General features: G+C 37.8%; 1 protein-coding gene across 1 annotated transcript; it reads right to left on the bottom strand.

Annotated features, from left to right (window-relative positions):
- Positions 1-1,262: 1,262 nt before the first annotated feature.
- Positions 1,263-1,715, bottom strand: LOC143560938 (uncharacterized). The gene is made up of 2 exons (XM_077049124.1): positions 1,508-1,715; positions 1,263-1,444 (listed from the first exon to the last, which is right to left on the bottom strand). The coding sequence occupies exons 1-2, from the start codon at positions 1,713-1,715 to the stop codon at positions 1,263-1,265; spliced, it is 390 nt and encodes a 129-aa protein (XP_076905239.1).
- Positions 1,716-23,642: the final 21,927 nt, after the last annotated feature.

Here is a 23,642-nt window from a genome sequence, read left to right on the forward strand (position 1 = left end):
ATGACTAACAACAGGATGATCACTGGATCATCAAAATTTTACTTCACTGTAATTGATGTAAGTGAGTATGATTAGCAGTAAACTGCGGGTTTTATGCTTAAAAGCTGTTATTTATTTTAAATATCCGAAGATACCCAGATGACAAACAGTAAAACGACCCGTGGTCTCCGAACCCGAGGCATCACATCAATACAAGATTTAAGGTATTCAGATTTCTATAAAATTTAAACCTACCCAACCATCGTTTAATATCGTTAAAACTACCCAACCATCGTATAATAACGTATTCAGATTTTTATAAAATTTATAATTTTCTACAATCAAACTAAAAATGAAGCTTAAGTATGGCCCGACCTTTCATCTCGTATTTTTCACAAACTTAACATGTTTCCCACTAAAATCATATTATCATTGTAAACCAACTTATCAAACCGCCCTTTCATTCTTAAGGCTGAGCCTATAGACACCCCCAAGTTAATTACATTTTCTTTATATTATATCTTATTATTAGTAGTTTGAAAAATCGATTCCCGATAAGTATCATCATCTCCCATTTAAACGCACAAAAACCATATTTTAAAAGATATTTTTCAAAGCATTTTAAGTATTTTTTTAATATAACCACAATTTTAACTACGACTCAAATATGCTATCCCCATACTTGAATTTTGCATTGTCCTCAATGCAAGGATAAGGACGAAAAAGAAAAATAAAGTTGGACTACAAAAAAAAAACGAACAACCCTAAAAAAATAATAAAAAATAAACAAGCTAGATAATGGAAAAGACTTAGGTGGTAATATGCGAATGAAATTTAATACTAAAGTCTTCTTCCATAGCTGCCCTCCAACTCCGAACGTGCTCAGCGCACAATACATCCTTCTCTCACTCATGAACGGAAGCAGCAAATATATAACAAATCATATCTAAAAATTTATCTTATCAAATCAACCATTTGATAAATATTATACATTTAAAGTATCTCACCAACCAATCAGAAAAATAAAACATGAATTGCAGCAAATAATAAACACAAAGTATACAGCTCAGCTGCTCCATCCCCACACTTGTCTTTTTCATTATACTGCTTCTAGGGATCCATATTCTAGCTCACACAATCTTTCTACAAAGCTACAAAACTTAAAATCACAAAGAAAAACTACAAAAAACTACGTTAGTGACTCGACAAGACTCAAAAATAAAAATGGGATAACTATGCAAACTCTACACTTGAATTTTCACTCAATAACCTCGTGTGACGTTTTAATGCGATTGATCGAGAGGAGTTTCCTCCATCTCGATCAATTCCTCTGGCTCTCTAAGATAATACTTTAAGCGATGACCGTTAACCTTCCTAGGCGTTCCATTATCCAGATTCTCGAGCTCCATAACTCCATATGGAAAAACTTCTTTCACCAAGTCCGTCCACTTTGATCTCAGTTTACCTACAAACAACTTCAAGCGAGAGTTAAATAAAAAAACCTTATCACCTTTCTTAAACTCTTTACCTCCCTTCAAACGTCGATCATGTAAAACTTTCATCTTCTCTTTGATGTTCAACAATCGAGAATATGCCGCATCATGAAGCTCTTCCAATTTATGGATTTGAAAATATCTCTTCCTAGAAGCTTTGGTAAAATCGACATTAACCGTGTTCAACGCCCAAAATGTACGGCGTCCCAACTCGACGGGAAGATGACAAGACTTACCATACATAAGCATAAACGATGTAGTACCCAACAAAGTCTTATACGCTGTTTGAAACCCCCACAACGCATCATCTAGCTTCTTCGACCAATCCTTCCGACTTACCCCCACCCGTTTTCTTCAAAATCCTATTCACCCCATGATTTGAATTTTTGACTTGACCATTCGTTTAAGGGTACTACGCGGTAGAGATACGATGAGTAAACCCATAATGAGCCAACGCTTTATGCATGACGGTGTTACAAAAGTGGGTGCCCCGAACACTAATAATAGCTCTCGGAGTACCGAAACGAGTAAACAACTTCTTGAGGAACTTCACAACAACCCGTGCATCATTAGTAGCCAACGCTTGGGCTTCCACCCACTTCGACACATAATCAATCGCTACCAAAATATACTTTTTACCATTAGTTGTGGGAAACGGTCCCATGAATTCGATGCCCCAAACATCAAATATTTCAAGAGTTTGTATGGGATTTTGAGGCATCTCATTCGTGAAAGAAATATTACCGGTTCTTTGGCATGCATCACACATCTTCACAAACTCCACTGCATCTTTCACCACTGTCGGCCAATAAAAACCGCAATCAAATACCTTTTGAGCCGTAGCATGCGCACCATGATGACCTCCTATCAAACCTTCATGAACATGTTTGAGAATATCTAACCCTTTTTCTCCCTCGTCACACACCTCCTAAGAATCCGATCACCACCAATCTTGAACAAGCGTAGATCACCCCACACATACCTGTTAACATCCCGGAAAAACTTCTTCTTTTGTTGCTTAGTCACCCTTCAACGCAACACCATTAGCCAAATAATTAGCAAAATCAGTGAACCATAGCATACCTTGCTTTTCAGCCGCAACAAAATCGATTGACTTGTGATGCAATGTATCTTTAATTTTCTCTTCTCGCAACTCTTCTCTCTTTGGATCTTTTAAACGGGAGAGATGATCAGTCTCTACATTCTCCGCACCCCTCTTATCTTTGATCTCTATGTCAAACTCGGAAAGTAAAAGAATCCACTGTATGAGACGAGCTTGGCGTCTTTCTTCTGAAAGAGAAAATGCAACACGGAATGATCGATAAAAACGGTGGTCTTTGAAAGCACAAAATTCGAGTGGAACTTGTCAAATGCAAAAACAACGGCTAAGAGTTCTTTCTTGGTGGTGATGTAGTTCTGTTGTGCATCATTCAACGTCTTGCTAACATAATAAATAGGATGAAAATGTTTATCTCGCCTTTGCCCCAAAACCGCTCCAACCACATAATCGCTAGCATCACACAAGAGCTCAAACGGCAAGCTCCAGTCGGGTGAACAAAGAATAGGAGCACTCACGAGTTTCTCTTTCAAATACTTGAACGCCTTCAAACACTCTTCATAAAAAATGAACGGGACGTCTTTCTCCTAATTTCCTTAACATTCGTTGATGAACTGCCGATAAAATCCCGCATGACCGAGAAAACTCCTAATTGCCTCAACATTCGTTGGCAGAGGAAGTCTGCTGATAGTGTTAATCTTCGCCTGATCCACCTCTATACCATCTCTCCAGATCTTGTGACCCAACACAATCCTTTCTGTCACCCTAAAATGGCACTTTTCTCAATTCAACAATAATTTAGTTTTCAACACACCTTTTGAAAATATTCTCAAGATTAGTCAAATAATGATCAAAAGAATCACCGTAAACCGAAAAATCGTCCACAAACACCTCCTTGGACGTCTCTATCATATCCTGAAAAATGGCCACAATACAACATTGAAAAGTAGCCGGAGCGTTACATAATCCAAATGGTATGCGACAGTACGCAAACGTGCCATACGGACATACGCAAGTCGTCTTCTCTAGATCTTCCGGTTCAATGGGAATATGAAAATAACCCGAAAAACCGTCAAGAAAACAATAAGCTGCTGACCTGCAAGATGCTCCAGCATTTAATCAATAAACGGCAACAGAAAATGGTCCTTCTGAGTGACGTCATTCATCCTCCGATAATCAATACACACACGCCAACCGGTAACCGTACGTGAAGAGATAAGCTCATTCTTCTCATTCATAACCACTGTCATACCTCCTTTCTTCGGGACAACTTGGGTCAGGCTCATCCATGGAGAACCAGAAATCGGATAGATCAACCCGACATCCATCAACTTCAACACCTCTTTCTTTACAAATTCCTGCATATTTGAATTAAGACGCCTTTTAGGTTGCACCACTGGTTTGTATTTATCCTCCATTAGAATTTGGTTCTTACAATAAGCGGGGCTAATACCTTGAATGTCGGAAAGTCTCCACGCAATCGCCCCCTTATGTACCTTCAAAACATTCAACAACTTTGACTTTTGTTTCTCCGTCAACTTAGAAGACACAATGACGAACAAAAAGTCAAAGTTTCACTTTAGCTTAACATAATTACATCATAAACATACGAACATACATATGTATATACAAACGTACATATGTACATACAAACATACAAACGTACATACAGACATATGCGCATACATACAAACTATGATCATTGTGGTACGCATAACTGATTTCGTTGAAACTTGCGAAACTTACCAACTATTCGTAGTTGACCCGTTTGAACATGCTTTTCAGGTGTATAGAAAATCGGATTAGATTGCTTATGTGCTACTTGTTTGGATTGTGATCGAGGCTATGTGAATAGATGCAAATGTACTACTAAGGAGTGAAGCAGCTAATGGACTGGCTTTGATTTGTATCACCTAGTTTGTAAACAAAGTTAGAACAATGTAATATATTGTATATTAGTTAGTAATGTTTCTTTATAAACAATGTGGTTGATACCATAGGTGTCTATTACATTACCGTTTTATGCTTTTGCAAATTGCTAAACAGGGTGTGATAGAAGTTGGTATCAAAGCCATTGGTTTTAAAGGATTAGGTTATCCCTTAGGATTTCTAAAATATAACCGTAGGCTCGATTATCTCTGGGAAAATAAATAATAAGTAATGATATATACTGATGGATATTGGGATGAACTCGAAGGGCAAGTGCATTATTATGGTCTAGAACGTAATAACAGATTTACTTGTACGAGGGAATTCAGGGAGAAGTCGCGAAACATACCTAGAGGTAAAAGTGGCAACGTATGTGTTGAAAACGTAATGTTAAGTGTGTGTGTGTGTGTGTGTGTGTGTGTGTAGGGTGGAGTTATAATAAGAAGTGAAGTGTGTCTAAAAAGTGTAAGAAGTAATCTGGTGCGTTAGATTTAGTGATCTGATGGTCTAGATGGAAAGTGTGTTTTATTTTAATACTTGTTTTATAACACTCTAAGGGCATAATTGTCTAGTGTGTTGTATTATGTATGGAAACAAAATTAAAATACAACACCAAAAACACATCGTAATCTGTATTACAGTGTTTTAAAACACAACACCAAATATTAATCCATATTTAGAACACAACATCAAGAACACCAAGAACACTAAGAACACCAAGAACAATAGCACACTTAACAAAACCACACCAATAATTAAAACATAATTAATATTAATTCTAACTACAAAAAAATATATATTAAAGCATAGCATATTAAGCCGTCGACGCTTCATTCACCTCCGCCGTCACCACCACCGCCGTACACCCCCACTCCACCGTCACCACCATTCACCTCCGCCGTCACCACCACCGCCTCCGCCGACATACACCCCCACTCCACCGTCACCACCATCCACCTCCGTCGTCAGTAAACCGTAGTGTTCCGCCATAATAGTGGTTGAACGCGATGGATCCCCCTACATTTCAAGATCAACCTCATGAGTCCGAAAAACTAAATATTCATTCACTCACCCCCTATTATGTTTCCTAATATTCAATTTCTTCCACCAAAATCAAAACTCCATCAATAACAGATCTCCGAAGAACACTATAATAGCCACAACCATCAATCATAGCGGCGTCCACCCTCGATCTGTCACCGGCGAGTTCACTGATGCCACCACAAACACCCTTCGTGCCTCCCCATGTCTATGGAGTGAACGGTGTTACGACGATGGTCGGAGAAACACAATATTATGGCGTGGTGGTGGTGATTGGCGAGTGACCATGGTGGTCAGATGGGTGAATGGTGGTGGGTCTATAGAGGTGAACAGTGGTTTGGTTAAGATTGAGAAAAGGAGATAATAATTTATAATAACTTTAAATTGATTCCAAAAATTACATAAATGCATTCCAAAAATAATAAAAAATTCTATCGACCGTCCTACCCCTATCTGTTTTAGTTACTCCAAAGGTCTTAATCACTTCCTACACTTCTTAAGAAATATTAACTTCTTATTCTAACCTTGCTATATATATATATGTGTGTGTGTGTGTGTGTCTGTGTGTGTGTATAACATGCACACGTGTTTATCTGAGATAATGTGTACAAATACGTGTACGTACTATGCTTTCAGTAATATTAAATGCTATTGTAATAAATATTATATGCGATTATAATTAACATTAAACTGTATTATAATTAATATTATATTTTATTTTAATTAATATTATACCTAATAATAATTAATATTATATTTTGCCCTAATTAATAATATAACTTACTCTGTTTCATACTATCGAAAAATATTATTTTTTATGACTAACCGTTGCACGTAAAGATGCCAAGATCTGGCAGTCTGGTGTCGGATGAAGAACTGGTGTTGCCTATAAATGATAATACTGAGAACGCTGCAATTTAAGGGAAACACCTAGTGATGAGCCCGATTTATCAAATTATATATATAATAATTACCATACTAAATCCTCAATTATATAATAGACCGTGATCACCCGTATATACCATTTACCAGCTATAGTTCAAAAAAATCTACCATATCATCAGTACCACCGACCCTAACAAACCCACCTAACCAGCAAACTCGTCAAGCCATCCGTATACGAGTACCTCCAACCGCTCATACCTTTTGCTCACGGGGATCGACTTGCTATAGGAGAGAAACCTCACACCCGCGAACCAATGATGTATCCTAGCTTGTATGGGACATACTTACTCCCAACTAATAAATCACCACTTTTAGTCGACCCAACATGCTTAAGAGTACTGACTGACCTGGTGATATAACACTCTATAGTCATATCTAGTAACATCAGAGGTAAGGTGGGGTGTATGAGTGCATTCCGACTTACAACAAATTGTTTAAACTCATAATGGTGAGATGCCTATTTACGGGAGTGTCAGGACAAAATAGTTACCCAATGGTGGGATTGTATTGGAATAATTGTTGTGCGAGCTATGAACTGTTCATGATTATTATAATGTGTGCGAGCTATGAGCTAATAACTTGTCACTTGGTGGCAACTTTTGACATATACATGCAGACAATGCCCTTTATTAGGCAAATTCTATGTACTATCCTTGGTATATAGATACAATAACAGATGTGTGTGATACATATATGCTATTTGGAATACCTATGTGTTAACTAATATGTGTACCTTCACGATGAGATATGTAGTAAATTATTATTAATTGCGGTATAATTGGTTATCGTTATAGAATGGCCCCGAAGAAAACAATCACATTATCCGAGGCGGATGTACTGAGATGATTGCTCGGCAAGTGCAGACAGTAATCCCGGCAATAGCAGCACAATTTGCTGCATGCATTAATACAACTATGAATATAATAAAATGCCGAATACTAATGCGGGCATGAATACTATTCCCCCGCTAAATACTAATACAACTACAAATACTCCCTCAATAAATAATAACACTGTCACGAATAATACTCCCCCATTAAACACTAATGCTACTCTCAATAACAATAATCCCGCACTGAACATGAACATTGGTCGTAACAAACTAGGTTTCCCACGACAGGGATATCTGCTTAAGAACTTCATGTTATGTAAACCTATAGATTTTAGAGGTACTGAAGGACCAAATGGGCTGGTAAAGTGGATTGAAAAGACCGAGTCCGTTATTAATAGCAGTAACTGCCCACCAGATTGTATTGTCAAATATGCTACATGTACATTTGTGGACCACGCCTTAATCTGGTGGAATACGAATGTGCAAATTCGGGGACAAGAGGTAACCAATCGTATGTCTTGGACGGAACTTAAAAATATTATGATGGAATACTTTTGTCCAAGAAATGAAATCCAGAAATTAGAACACAAACTTTGGAATTTTGAAATGAAGGGGGCTGATCATTTGGGTACACCAACCGTTTTAACGAACTGGACCGTTTAGTTCTATGGCTAGTTACCCCAGAATCTAAACGTATCGAACGCTACATTTGGGGTTTAACCCCAGAAGTAAGGAGTCTGGTTAATTCACCTGGTAACATAACTTTCAAGAATGTCGTGTCACAATCCGTCATTATCTCTTTCGACTTGGTTAGAAGTGGTGCGCTGAGAATGCCCGGGGAATCATCTGATGCAAAACAAACCGAGTATAGGGCGAGAGTACGAGGAAGATAACCGAACAAACGTTCATGCTCTACGACACAAAATTTCGCCATGACCAGTTTTAACGTTAAGCAAGAGAGGTGTTAAGGGCCTTTGCCAAAGTGTGGGAAATGTGGTTATCATCATGTAGGTGAATGTCAGATGAATGTGTGTTATAAATGTGGAAAGGTTGGACACTATGTCTGTAACTGTAGAACCAATAAGAACACTATAAACCGACCATCCTAACCTCAGTATTCATAGCTACTTCGACTCCAACCAATCCGACAACAACCAATCCAACAAAACCAATCCATTATAAACAGTTATGCTTGTTATGAGTGTGGCAATATGGAGCACATCAAGAAAGAATGCCTTAGTTCAAATCAAATTGCAATAGGAAGACAAACTCAAGGACCAGCATCGACGTCCAACTCGGCTAGAAGCCGCGTATTGTGATGAAATCGGATAGAGCACAACGGGAATCAAATGTAGTGACAAGTACATTTTTAGTTATGACTAGTATACTTTTGTTTTAATTAATACGGGCGTCGATAGAAGTTTTGTTTCGGTAACTTTTTTCCTTGGAGAAATATACTGGTTAGTAAATGAATAGATCCTATACTTTAGAACTCTCTAATGGAAAATCTATAACTGTTAACCAAATAGTCCGAAACTGTCCTCTTATCCTAAACGACCAACCATTCCTTTTTGACCTACTCCTGGTAGAGTTAGGAAGTTACGATGTAACAGCCAGTATGGACTAGTTATTTGAGTTCAAAAACGGTAATCGTATGTAAGGACAAGAGTGTCAGAATACCTTTTCAATGTAAAGAAGTGATCCAATACATGGAGAAAAACGGGTACTGCAATGCCTCCCATATCATATTTTAAAGTATTAAAATATTTACATCAAGCTAACAACAAGCACGTCACAATCTAACCATAAACAGCCCTAAACGAGTAATTCGGTATTATCTTTGCGGTTTTTGTTTGTTTTCTCTCTCTTATTCAAATTTCCACATTCTTGTGCTTCTAAGTAAGGTAAATACATGTCCTATATCACAAACCAAGCATGTATCATCAATAAATCAGCCTTGAAACTTAGGGTTTCGGTTAGGGCTTTAAACCGAACTTTTGAACCGTAAAAACACGATTTAAACCCCTTAAGCCATGTTTATGGCCAAAAAAACTTATCAAACCCAGTTCCTAACCATGTGTATGATCAAAACATGTTTTTGAACAATTTTTATGATTTTTGCATGGTTATAGGTGATTTTTGGTAATCAAACTATGTTTATATGAAATTAAACATGTTTAAACATGGCTTAAATGATCAAAATATGAATATTACATTAGGGTTTTTGTGATGATGAAGAAGTACAGAGAGAACTCTCCAGATTTTATAAAAATTATGGTGTTAAAATATGTAAAAGTAGCTTAAATATGAAGTAACCAAAAGTACTAATAATATATTAATGGTGGCGACCGCAAGCTTCTTGGGCCACTTGGGCCCAATTTAGGGCCCATTGCCTCGTTTTGCGTACTTGTACGTGAATTCATGAGTCCAAATTTATTTTAGGTTCGGTTTTTGGCGCGAAAAATACATCGGGTATGACAAACAGTGCGAAAACGAGTGTTTTTCGGCTAATTTATTGTAAATTTAGAAAAAAACATACTATTTGTTTGTAAAAATAAAAAATATGGATCGCTTAAAACATCCCAAATAAGTGTTTTGTAAGTGTTTTTCAGCTTAACAGATGATACAATTCTTGCTTTGTAACTATCTTTCGTGTTTAAGTTCATAGCGGGTAGTTAAGTGAGTATGTTTTCGTTTAAGTGGTTTTGCAATCATATTAAGGTCATAATACCAATATATTATCTTATATCAAATGTATATCACTTATAAATGCCCCCTTGGAATATCTGGGTCATAAGCAGACCCGTTTGGTTATTCGTTTGTTCGATATACAATAAGCGGTTAATCGTTTAATCGGTAGATACGTACTAAGGTGTACTTGGTTTTGTCTCAAATGTCACACAAACCAAAGTTTAAAATTAGTCAACTCTTTAAAGAAAAACGTGTTATGAAATGCTAAATCCCGAGTGACATAAAACATAATAAAAAGAATATATGATAAAAAGGAATAGTTTTAAAATTTCGGATAGGGATCAAACTTTCTAGGTTCGACCAAGGAACACTTATCAGCACACACATACTTTGTAAAACATGGTCCATTGTCGATATTGTTGTCCACTTAAACCCATTCCCGTAATACTTATTTAGATGGATAAGACCAGACACAATTTAAGTTCGTATGAGCTACTTGAACCCACACTCAAAAGCCTAGAAACCACTTCGCCGAGTTTCATTACGATTTTACCGGACCAAGTCACCCCAACTTGATTTAAACCTTTTGCCACATGATCAAAATTAGTTTTAACCCAATATACAACCTATCAACTCTATTTGGTCCTTGCAAGCAATATTAACCAAAGGTAGTTTCCTTCATGGTGGTTTAAACTAGGCACATTTACATAAATTTTGCTTGTGCTCTTTGGTTTTTGCCTTTTGGATTTTCTATCATTGAGCAACTTGCTTTAAATACTTTAGACTTGTGCCATTGTTTTTGATTCTCTGACTCTTTAAAAATCCGCCATGTTGGATAATTTACTGACTGCTTTAAAACTCTGGTATGCGCCACCGCACTACATAGTGCCGAGCAAAACTGTCTCCTGCTAGTATCAACATTTAGGTCTGCACCACCGCGCAACATAGTACGGAGCTTCGCGGGAATAAATACGTACACAGAAGATATATATAATAATTACGTATACAAAAAGTAGGTTTTTAAGTTGTAATCAAGTGACACGAGGCTTGAGTATGACCCAACCTTGCATGTCGGTCCTTACGCGATACTTAGTTGAATTTACAGGAACCTAAGATGTGTCCACATAGAACATGTCATTAATTTAAACAAATCAACGGTCAAATCGGCTGTTCATTCTCAAGTGCTGAGCCTACCGACATATAGATTACGGAGTCTATACGTTTCTGCTACAGTATCTTACATGTGTTGATCTCACTTTTCACACGAAGCTTCATATCATTTCCCTTAAAGAATTTTATTTTTAAAAAAAGAATTTTATCAAAGTTTTTTTTTTTTTTTTAAAAACAACCACTCAGGATTTACCATGCCATTCAGCTGAATTAATTTTGAAAAACGAGTTTGATCAAAGGCTTTAATGTAAACAACAACCAAATTTTCCAATGTGTCGATTTTTCCAACATAATTAGTTTCTTCTCATCGCAATCCAGTATAAAATGATGTCGTATCTCAATATGTTTAGTTTTATTAGTGATGTCCTGGATTGTTAGTTACTGAGATGGCATCAGTATTATCAATTAGAATAGGAGTATGAGTGAAATTCAGACCATAATCATGCATTTTTTGTTGTATCCACAAAAACTGTGAGCAAAAACTTATGGATGCTATGTATTTTGCCTCACATGTGGAAATTGCAACTTAGGTATGCTTCTTACATTGCCATGAAACCAATCTTCCTCCTAGAAATTGACAACCGCTTGTTATGTATTTTCAGTTCTGATTATATCCTTCAAAATCAAAGTCTGTGTATGCCACCAGATCCAAATCACCTTCTTTAGGATACCAGAGTCCCAGTTTCGATTTCCCCTTTGAGTACCGCAAAATCCTTTTTACTGCTTTCAAGCGTGACTCCTTCGGATTTGCTTGAAAACAAGCACACAAACACACTGCAAACATAATGTCTGGTCTAGAAGCAGTTAGACACATTAAAGAACCTATCATGGAATGGTATAAAGTCGGATCAATATCTTCAGTTCTTTCAACATCAGGTCATGGCTTGTGATTTCACACAAATGGGAGTGTTATATGGTGCACTATCTACCATCTGAAACATTTCCAGCATATCATGGGCATACTTTGTCTGGTGAATGAACAAGCCATTACTCTCTTGATCAACTTGCAGCCCAAAAAGAAAGCAAGCTCCCCCATTACGCTCATCTCAAGTTTCTTTTTCATGACCTTCTCGAAATCTTTACACATTTCTACCCATTAGGCCCCGAAGATTATATCATCCGCAAACACCTAAACCAACAGAAAATCTCTCTTGTGCCATTTGAAGAACAGTGTGCAATCTATCTTTCCTCGTACAAACCCATTCTCCTGGAGGTATTCTGATAATTTTTCATGCCATGCCGAGGTGCCTAATGGAGACCATATAAAGCTTTACTTAATCTTTAAACATAATTAGGGTAATTTGGATCAGTAAACCCCGGTGGTTGCTCAGCATATACCATTTCATTTACTCTTCCATTCAGAAAAGCAGCCTACATGCTGCAAATGCTAGAAACAACCTAAGTAATTCTCGACATACCACTAGTGCAAACACCTCATTGTAGTCAATTCTGTAACATTCGTTACTTTTCAAATCCGAAAACCCGACCCATTTTGAATTTTCGGTTTTTGTTTATAAATATATATTATTTTATATCTCAAGTTCATTTCGTGTATTTTACGCGTCATTCATTATTTTTAATTGGGTTTGTATTCGTAATCGTTAAATCGACGTATTTGGCAATTTCGTTATATTCGTGTTAACGTTCATCATTACTATAATGCTCACATGGTTTTATGCTTACGTTCGTTCGTTTCTTGTTCATTTTGTTCAAATAACGAATCTACGGGATTTAAGGTTTCTATTTAAAGGAGTCGCAAATAATACGTTAAATATCCGAATTATGACTTCTTATTACGTTTATCAACGCATCTCAAAGCTCGGGATCTAACTCGTAAATTTTATTTAATTTTTGATCTTAAAACATTCCAAAGTACAAGGTATAGTTTGTAATATGCTTTAATTACTATCTTATTAGAAATTCAAAGTTTAGGGCTTAAAATGTAAATTTATTAAAATTTTGATTTAAACTTTTATAAACCCAGCCCCACCCCTTAGCCCCCGTCTTTCCGGCACCCTCGCCGCCGGCGATGCCGATTTTCCGCCCCCACATTAAAACAGCCGTAATTCTCACTTTTTGACTCAATTAATGATTCGTATTGACCTTAGACCAGTGATTACGCGCTAATCAATATAACAATTGAATTATGACGGCCAATAATCGTCAAATAAAACCCGTAACTACAGCCGGGATTTCCGGAAATCAATTAACGAAATTTAATCGATTGTTGCTTCAATTGACACTATAAATAGGGCATAAACATGTATCCAAACTCGTCCCAATCATTTTCTTCAACTGATAAACTTTCTGTAATTCACCATCAATCCACCAAGTTAGGTTTCCGGCGATCCTTCGTCTAACATCAAACAAGACGGTATCCAGGTAATAAATATATGTTTTGTGTTAGTTTTTTACCATCAATCATAACCCCTATAATGAATTGAATTAACGGTAAACAGATTAATAGAAATTGTATCTAGGGTTTGGGTAATGAAGAAGATGAACTAGAAGTTATAGATAAATATAATCTGTTTCATTTCTAAAACAATTTGAAGTGGTAGCTCAGCTGGTTAAACCTTGAACTTGTAACGCGTGAGACCCGGGTTCGAAACCCGTGTCAGAACCTTCTTTTTTTATATAAGTTTATTAAATTAATTATATTTACTAATTAATTAAAATCAATTAAAAATCATAAAAATCATTTTAAATTTAATAAAAATTTTATAAATTAAGTATAAAATATATTTTTTTCATTTCCCATCTAAAAACCAAACTTTTATAATCGTTAACCCGTTAATTTAAATTAGTTTGTTAAATCGTTACATCGTTAAATCGATGTGAGTTTCTCATACCCCCTTTTTAAACGTTTTCATATTTTGGGGGTAGTATATTTATCCTATTCAAAACCTCGAGATTTATCATATTGCTTACAAACTACAATTCATTACATGGACTTGTGTGTTTACTTGATTACTTGCTTAGAATTACTTGCTCAGTGGTTGCCTCAATAAGTATGATCATACGCCCCCCTTTGCACTCAGGTCCATTTGTATCGAGTGGAAAAGGGACCTCATATCTGAGTACGTTGGTAACCCCAACTAGAAAGGACCTTCGTTTGTTCTTAACACTCAGGTCCATTGCATCGAGTGTAAAGAACCCTTATGTTCTCATTTCACAAGTTTCATAGAATTGTATGATTTTTACGTGTTATATCAACCGTGGGAATCTCACCAGCTATGTTCATAGCTGACTATATTTTATACATATGCTATAGGTGTAAAGATACGAGGATGAATGTTAAAAGACACATAGCATGCTTATAGGATATTCAAAGAACAACTTATCGTTCCGTTTAATTATTTGTTTACAACTTGTATTATTTGATAAACTTGTGTTACGTGATGATTTAAATGAAATAATGTTATTATGGTCACCTAATGAGAGAGCTTATACGGATCTAAGATGACATCATGTAATTCATTGATAGATTGATACGATTAGGTTGAATACGATTTATGTGTGAACTATGTGTGTTGAGAGAGTATTTGGGCAGAGTAACGAGGCAGAAAGGATTAAAATAAGGAACTGATTACATTAATGATAACCTTACATGTATATATAGGCGATGACACATTTGTTAAATTAACCTTAACGAATGTGTCATTCGTTACATTAAACACAACGAATGAACATCCTCATTCATTTTACACTAAAGACTAACGAATGCCCTTCATTCGTTGTCACATTCGTTAAGTAGGGTTAACGAATGTGGCTTACAAACAAACGAATGTAGCTTATTCGTTACGGGGTAACGAATAGCTTTACATTAGAGTGAATGGGGATATATTTACCAAAATACCCCTTACATTATCATTAATATAATAATATTATTATAAAGACCGAGACGCTCAAGTCGTGTATCAACAAACTCCCCCTCGTCTCGAGCTCTTTATACTTTATCTCTGGATCTTCCAGTCAGTGCAGCTATGTATCTTGAATGCATAACAGACTCGAACAACTCGCTGAAACTGCATTACAAGATCGCAGTCGCTTACGTTAGCAAATCTGATCTGATTTTGAAATAAAGCATCGTTGTCAGACTCAGATAAGTTAACCAGCCACACCGGATCGATTACACGAATAACACTTGTGTTTGATTCGATGCCCAATACAATTACCGCTTCACCCATCCTGTTATCATAATACCATCTGTTGAACGTGGTGAACAGACTCCGAGGAAATATCTTCATCGGTGCCCTCTTCATAGTCTTCGCCAGCTTAACCTGTAAAATCATTTTTCTCCAGCCAGTGTGAAGATAGATCTCATCGATATATTTCTGTGTCGGCACTTGAGGCTTGAAGAATTTGAAACCATAACGGGTTTCATGAAGCAGATGAGCATAGAACCACTCAGCCCATTTATCTTTTCCCCGATTCACAAACGGTCAGTTGGCTAGTGTTCTCACATCCCATCTCGGCATAGATAAAATATCGTGTGGACGCTTGTAATAATAAATACTATGCTCGCACTTAACGATATATACCTTAAGTTCTGCATTATACTGCCACACTACCAAGTCACCTCTCATATCTTTAGCACTTTTGTACTTCTTCATCTGGTAATGCAGATGCTCAAACCTTCGCTAATCTGACTTCCTCATGTTTATGATATCTGAAGGTCTCAATCATCTTATTTATACGTTTCACATCCTGTCCAAACATACCATCCAAAGCACGTTTACGTTTCTTCTCTTTCGCAGATAAGTGACTGGTTTCGGATTCTTTATTCCATCTCTCCCGCTCTTCTTGTAAACGCTGTTCTGCTGCCTCAAAATGTTTTGTAGTAAAAAACGGAATACCTGAATCATTGTTGTTGTTGTCGGTATACATATCAGGATACTCCTCAGCAGTTACGTCTTCTACTTCCACTTCTTCATATTTAAGCACATTCCCACGCGGAATGTCTGGATTTGTACTTTCTTCGAAATCAATGCAACCTCAACTATCTTACCCAGTTCCTCAACCTCATCCTCATTCAGATCCAGAAGCAGGGTGTTGGGCTATATTTTGTGGTTAATGCTTGTATTTTTGGGCTTAGGTTAGGTGTATTATGTAAGCCGAGAACCATAAGGTTCTCGGTGGACTTTGGGCTTTTGTTGGGCTGGTATGTTAGCTACCCTATTTATAGATATCTTGTATAGGATTTAGGGAGGTTGACGTATGCAATTTTGGCCGTCTAGTATCATAGATACATTAGACGAGTATTGTAAAACATTGTGCTTAAACACCCGATGTTAATCATAACGTGTGTTTTGAAGCAATCTTTTGTGTTCTTTATACTTATTCTTATATCATCTTGTGTTGGATTTCCGCACCAACATTAAGATCAGTTGATATCATATTGAAAGATCCTCCACGGGACTTACAATTGGTATCAGAGCCTTAGACCTATTCAGGCTCGTTATTTTGATATCAACGGATTCAAGAATTATTAGTTTGGTGTTGCTTGGTGATTCTCCGGCGAGTTTACCAATCGGATAAGAAAAGAGACTTATTTTGGATAGAGATTTGGCTAATCTGGAAACAAATTTGAATCCCGTAATTCACGGAATTCAGTTGGTTGCTAATCTTATTCCATAATTCAGTTCTCGGGTAATTTTGGCAGTTCTCGGCTTCTAAACAAGGGTTTTAGGCGTAACATCAGTGTCTCCGGTCAAGAAATAGTATTCTCGGTGATTATCGGTCAAGTCTTGCAGTTTTCGGTCAACATTTGTAGTATTCGGTTGAAGCTTGTTTTCGATCAGAAACCGAACCGAGAACCTAGTTGGACCTGATTAATAAATTTTTATTAAATGGAATAGTTAACCAACGGTGATGTGTCATCAAATGCTTCACTCCATCAGGAACTAGATTCCATAATGGGGATGACCACTCGTGTGCCTCGTCTTCTGTCACATGAGGGATTCAGTGAGTGGAAATTTTGATTCGAGAAGTATGTTAAGATGAAAGATGCTAAGATCTAGAGAAGCATAGTTAGGGGACCCCAAATCATCACGTATCAATGTGAGAATTCAACTGAAGTTGTTGTGAAGCCTGTTGTAATGTATGATGATGATGATCTTACTAAAGTTGAAGAGGATGAAAAGGCCCTATCAACCTTAACTATGGCTCTCTCACCTGAGATTGCTTTAAGTTTTAGAGAACTTCAATCTACTAAGGAGTTGTGGGAGGTGTTAATTGAAGTGTATCAAGGAAATGAAGACATGAACAGAAGTCGCCAAGCTTTGCTGCAACAGAAATTCAATTTGTTCAATCATGTGTTGGGAGAATCGCTGGAAACACAACTTCAAAGATTCATTGCTCTTGTGACTGAGATGAGATCCGCAAGCATCTATCTGGCAACATCTGAGATAAACAAAAAGTTGGTGAACTCATTGCCCAAAAGCTGGGATATGAATGTTGCGGTTATCAAGAAGACAAAAGATCTCAACAGGATGTCTATCTCGAAGATGATGGCCACCATAAAGGCATGTGACATGGATGACAAGCAACGTGCAATAAACCATGCAAACTCCTACAGTGCTGCTGGTTACAACGTTGCTTCCAACAATGCCCTTATCTCACAAGACAGCTTGTCCATGTTTAAAGCCACTCAGCAACTTCCACCTCAAGGAAACTTCCAAATGTTCAAGTCCACTCAGAGCCAACCGTCCTCCATCCCATCTCAACCAGCTCCAGTTTTCTTCACTAAACCTGCTCAAAGTGGTCAACCTCAATCATCTGGTGCTGCTCCCAATCAGAATTCCAGTCAGATTCCCTCTATTCCAAAGGAAACTCAAGAGAACATAGCTTTAATGGCGGGATTCATGAACTGCTACAATGCATTCCTGGCTGGAGATTTGGTTCAACCTGTAGTTGCTGCTGAGCTTGATTAAATCCATCCAGATGATGTTGAAGAAATGGATATCTCTTGGCAAATCGCCATGGCAGTGTTTCGGGCCAAGAAGTTCACTAAGAGAACGGGAAGGAACAATTGGAATATGCCAAACAACCAGAAGGTGGGTTTTAACAAGGATACTATGAGATGCTACAACTGTCATGAGCCGGGTCATTTTTCTCGTGAATGTACCAACCCAGCAAAGGAAGGAAACACCGAAAGGGCGCTGGTTCCAGTGGGAAATGTTAGAGGAGAAGTTGAGGGGAGCTCGAGAAATGGTGAAAGAGGTTTAGTTGCTCAACAATTTTCTTGGGATGATCAGATGGCTGCTCTCAACATTGGCAATCAGACTGCTAATTATGCTCACGTTGAGAATGCTGAGGAAGAACATGCTGCTGAGGAGCAGATCAGGGAACTTCAATTTGCGTTCATGGCCTTCACTTCTTCCAGCTCATCTGAGGTAAATTTTCAACCATGCTCTCAAGATTGTGTTGATAAACTTAATTTATACAAACTCCACAATGATAACTTGCTTAGAGATATGGAGAGAGTGAAATCTGAAAACGTTAAACTTAAGAAAAATGAAAAAGCCTTTTTAGATAAAATTGAAGCAAATCAAAAAAAATTTTCTAAGCTTAAATCTGAATTCAGCATAAAGTGTTGTCACCATCTAGATGCCAAGTAGGAGATTGCTGAATTAACTGCTAAACTGGAAGCCTCCAAAATTAAAATTTTGAATTTAACAGCTAAATTTGAAAGAGCTGAGCTTGATTTTAAAAAATTCGAGGGTTCCAGTAATATAGTTAGCTCAATGATTGATAATCAGCTATGGTGGAAAGAAAACGAATGTAGGGGTATAGGTTATAGTCAGGTACCCCCACCTTACAATAACAACTATATTCAACTTTCTGTCACCAAAGAACAGGAAGAAAAGGTACAGGGCATGAAGTACGGTAAACAAGATAAGAATGACAAGTCTGATCTTGTGAATACAGATGTATCCACTTCAGGAGTGAACGATTCTAACGTGTTTACTTCATGTGCAGAGAAAGTAGTTGTTGAGGATTGGAATGATGAGGATGATGACTCTTGTGTTTCGTTTAATAAATTGAATTCTGTTATGTCATCGGTTTGTGTAGGCTCTGGTGTTAAGGGCAAAGACAATTGTGTGGTTGATTCTGTTAAAACTGTGAAATCTGATGATGTGGGTTTTGATAAGAAAACTAAAAATAAAAGTTTAACTAAAAACTGCTCACCTCCCAAGTTCATTAAAGAGGGATGCTCAAATGAACTAAAGGGGGTCGAACCGAACAATGTGTCAAACGATAAATATCAAGCTAAACGTACTGAGCCACACAATAGGTCAAGAGAAAAGGTTCACCATAATGATTTTTATGTAAAATGTCAAACTTGTTTTAACTGTGGGGTTCCTGGTCATATTGCTAGAAACTGTCCACATCGTCCATATGTGCCTTACTATGGATCTTACCAGAGGAATATGCCTCGTGATACCTATCGACGAAATTTTTGGTATCACAAGGCAAATCCTTCTGACGGTGATTAGAATAGGAACAAAACTGGTAGGTTTAGTATTCATCAGACCAAGCCTAACATGTCTAGTAAAAGGAATAGAAACTATGTTTCTACTTCAAAAACGAACTCGATTTCTAAGCCTCGGCATGTCGGGAGAACAAATTCATTTGTTCCCTCTACACGCAAACCTGAGATTGAACCATTCATTCGTACAAACAACATTAAATCTTTCAATGGTAAATATAAATGGATGCCTAAGTCTCCGGTAAAGAAGGTTTCTTCTTCCATTTTAGAAAATCGAGAAGATATGTCATGGAAGCCCGTAACCAGGGTAGACGAGTCAGGAGTACCCAGTGTCACTATGGACTGGGTGCCAAAATCTAATTAATCCCGCACTTTGTGTAGGAGCAGCTATGGAGGAATATCATCAGACCTTGGTATGTTGATAGTGGCTATTCCAGGCACATGACAGGATATATTTCCCAGCTACACGACACTCAAGCTTTTAGTGGTGGGTATGTGTCCTTTGCGGGTGGAGAAAAAGGGAAGATCACACAGAATGGTACTGTAAGTAACGGTGTTCTGAAATTTGAGAATGTTAATTTTGTCCCAGAGATGAAGCATAGTTTGTTGAGCTTGTCACAACTCTGTGATAAAGGGTTTTCAACTCATTTTACTAAAAGGGAGTGTTTGATTTTGAAACCGGGTATCATTATACCTGAAGACTGGATTCTTGTTCGATCACAAAGAAAAGATAATGCTTACGTGATCGACATGAACAAAAATGTTCCTGATGAAATAACCTGTTTGTTCTCAAAAGTGTCTGAACATAATGCAATGCTTTGGCATCGTCGTTTAGGTCATGCTAATATGAAACATCTGAATCATCTTGCTAAAATGATTTGGTACGTGGATTACCCGTTAAAGATTTTGTTACTATTAAAAATGTGTGGCATGTGCTCTGGGCAAGCATCATCGAAAATCTCACAAGCCAAAACTGATTAATACCATCTCATCAGTTTTCCAGCTATTGCATATGGATCTTTTTGGTCCAGTTCATGTCTTAAGTCTTTCTCGCAGCTCTTATTGTTTGGTTATCACTGATGATTACTCACGTTTTACTTGGGTATTTTTCTTGTTAAACAAGAGTGAAACTACAGAGCTGATCAAGAGGTTCGTGGTGCTGATGGAAAATCAGCTGAATCTGAAGCTGAAAGGAATTCGTTGTGTCAATGGTAGGGAGTTCAAGCATGCTTCATTGAATTATTTTTGTTCAGAAAAGGAGGTGCTGCGTCAGTACAGCTCAGCTCGGACACCACAACAGAATGGTGTGGCTGAAAGGAGAAACAGGACTCTTATTGAGGCATCAAGGACCATGCTGTGTGACTCTAAATTACCTCTGTTCTTCTAGGCTAAAGCCATCAATACGGCGTCCTATGTTCAGAATCGGGTGATAATCAACAAATCAAAAATGAAAACTCCATATGAGATCGTTTATGGTCATAAGCCTACTGTTGCACACTTCAGAGCCTTTGGTTGTCCGTGTACTCTACTGAATCTTGAGTCTACTCCGAAGTTTGGTGCCAAAGCTGAAGATTGTTACTTTGTTGGGTATGCTGGTCACACCGCCTATAGAGTCTACAATAAGTCAACTAAACAGATTCTTGAATCCTATGATGTTCGTTGGTTGGAAGAAAACGAGACCGATGCACGTGTTGGTCCGGACTGGCTGTTCGACTACAATGAATTATTCAAGCCATTCAATGTAGTACCGGTCATCAACACAGAAACTTTAGGTGGTGCCACTGCAGATACTAAGAGAGAAGGTTCACATGCAGTATCTCACATATCTCCTCTGTTGGATGATGATGTCGCAGAACCACTTGATGACAAACCACCTGCGTCCGTCAGCCAATCGAAAGAAGTTACAGAAACCATGCATATTCCAAACTCTTCAGTAAATGATTCAGCAGTTGATGGGGGGGTCCTATTCATCAAATCTTTGGGAGCACTTTGTTTCCGATGTCATTCCGAATGAATACGTTGCCAGCACTTCGTACTCACATAGTACGGCAGCATCTAGATGGAAGAATCCACTCATTGATGTCAGTGAAAATCTATCTAACTTATCTCCTGTTGGAGATGTTCCCGAACAGCCAATTCCGACAATAACCTAACGAAATCATCCTATTGAGAATGTTATCGGCTCTCTTGAAGCAGGTGTGTCCACCAAAAGTCAGACAGGACACATAAACAGTTGTTTGTTTTCTTGCTTCATCTCTCAGATTGAGCCGAAGTCGGTGGAAATGGCTATTCAAGAACCAAGTTGGGTGGATGCCATGCACGAAGAGTTGAATCAGTTCGATAAACTGAAAGTGTGGAAGTTAGTTGAACTGCCAGAGGAAAAGAAAGCACTAGATACAAGATGGGTTTTCCGAAACAAGCAAGATGACACGGGAGTTATTGTTAGAAACAAGGCACGGTTAGTTGTTCGTGGTTTTCGTCAGGTTGTTCGTGGTTTTCGTCAGGCCATTCGGATTTTTCTGGCCTATGCGTCTTTCATGGGGTTCACGGTATATCAGATGGATGTTAAGACCGCGTTTTTGTATGGTGAAGTTAAGGAAGAGATTTACGTGGATCAGCCACCGGGGTTTGTAGACCCTAAGAATCCTAATCATGACTACAAGTTGGATAAAGCACTATATGGTCTTCACCAAGCCCCTCGGGCATGGTATGCTACGTTGACGGCACATCTTCTAGGACATGATTATGAAAGGGGGACCATTGATCAAACTCTGTTCCTTAAAACAGTCGGGAAAGATTTGATTCTGGTGTAGATTTATGTGGATGACATTATTTTTGGTTCTACCAGTGCTGCGCTGTGTTCAGAGTTTGAAGAGGTTCGAGATGAGCTCGTTGGGGGAAATGACAACATTTCTAGGATTGCAGGTTCGTCAAAGCTCGACGGGAATTTTGCTACATCAAGGAAAGTACGTTGAAGATATGCTTGCAAAATTTGAATTTCAAGATTCCAAGAGTGCCGCCACTCCAATGGCAGAAAGGCCTCTTCTGACGTCTGATCCTGAAGGGAGTCCCGTAGATCAAACGTACTATCGATCGATGATCGGGTCTCTGTTGTATCTCACCGCCAGTCGTCCAGACATCATATTTGCAGTCTGTCAATGTGCTCGCTTCCAGGCTAATCCTAAACTCTCTCATTTAATTGCTGTTAAACGTATATTTAGATATCTGAAGGAACAACAGAAGTTAGGTCTTTGGTATCCCAAAAACTCAGAATTTGATCTTTATGCTTTTGCTGATAGCAATTATGGTGGAGATGACATTGACAGGAAATCCATATCTGCCGGCTGCCAGTTTCTAGGAGATCGTCTCATTTGATAGCAGTACAAGAAACAACAAACGGTGTCCACTCCGACTGCCGAGGCGGAGTATGTTGCTGCGTCAGCTTGCTGTTCACAGCTCATCTGGATGCAACATCAATTTCTGGATTACGGTTTAGAATTTCTTAACACTCCCATATTTTGTGATAATGATGCTGCTATTGCAATTGTTAAAAATCCTGTTTAGCATTCCAAAACCAAGCACATTGACATCAAGGTCCATTTTATTCGTGACTGTTACGACCGGAAACTGATTCAACTTGAACAGGTCCACAATGATAATAATGTGGCGGACCTATTTAAAAAACCGGTCGGAATAGCCAGATTTAATGTGCTTGTGGATTTCTTAAGATGCTTCATTTTGATGACTGAGTATTTTTGAGGTGTAAATTGTGTACATAAATTTTTTCTTCGTCTCATAATTTCTGTACAAATTTAGGGGGAGAAAAAGAAAAATACAAAAAGAGTGTGTGTGTGTGTGTGTCTAACTAAAAATTTAAAAATAAAAATTTTGTTCCTATGCTTAAAATTATACCGGCCACTTAAGTTCAACGGACATATTTCATATGTTTGGTCCCGTCATCAATGTTTGACTCTAGGGATAGCCATTAACCTTAGGACTGAAAGTGACCGG

The sequence above is a fragment of the Bidens hawaiensis genome, unplaced genomic scaffold (assembly GCF_021521415.1).
Source record: "Bidens hawaiensis isolate Kalapana, Puna unplaced genomic scaffold, B.hawaiensis_p1.1 tig00020515_1, whole genome shotgun sequence".
Classification (NCBI taxonomy): Eukaryota; Viridiplantae; Streptophyta; class Magnoliopsida; order Asterales; family Asteraceae; genus Bidens; species Bidens hawaiensis.

What these genes read in the sequence shown, in the direction of transcription:
- LOC143560938 (XM_077049124.1), bottom strand. Translation starts at nt 1,715, where the DNA reads ATGTATGGTAAGTCTTGTCATCTTCCCGTCGAGTTGGGACGCCGTACA. An exon ending in TGATCGACGTTTGAAGGGAG is followed by an intron (nt 1,445 to 1,507) that starts GTAAAGAGTTTA and finishes AGTTGTTTGTAG; the next exon opens with GTAAACTGAGATCAAAGTGG.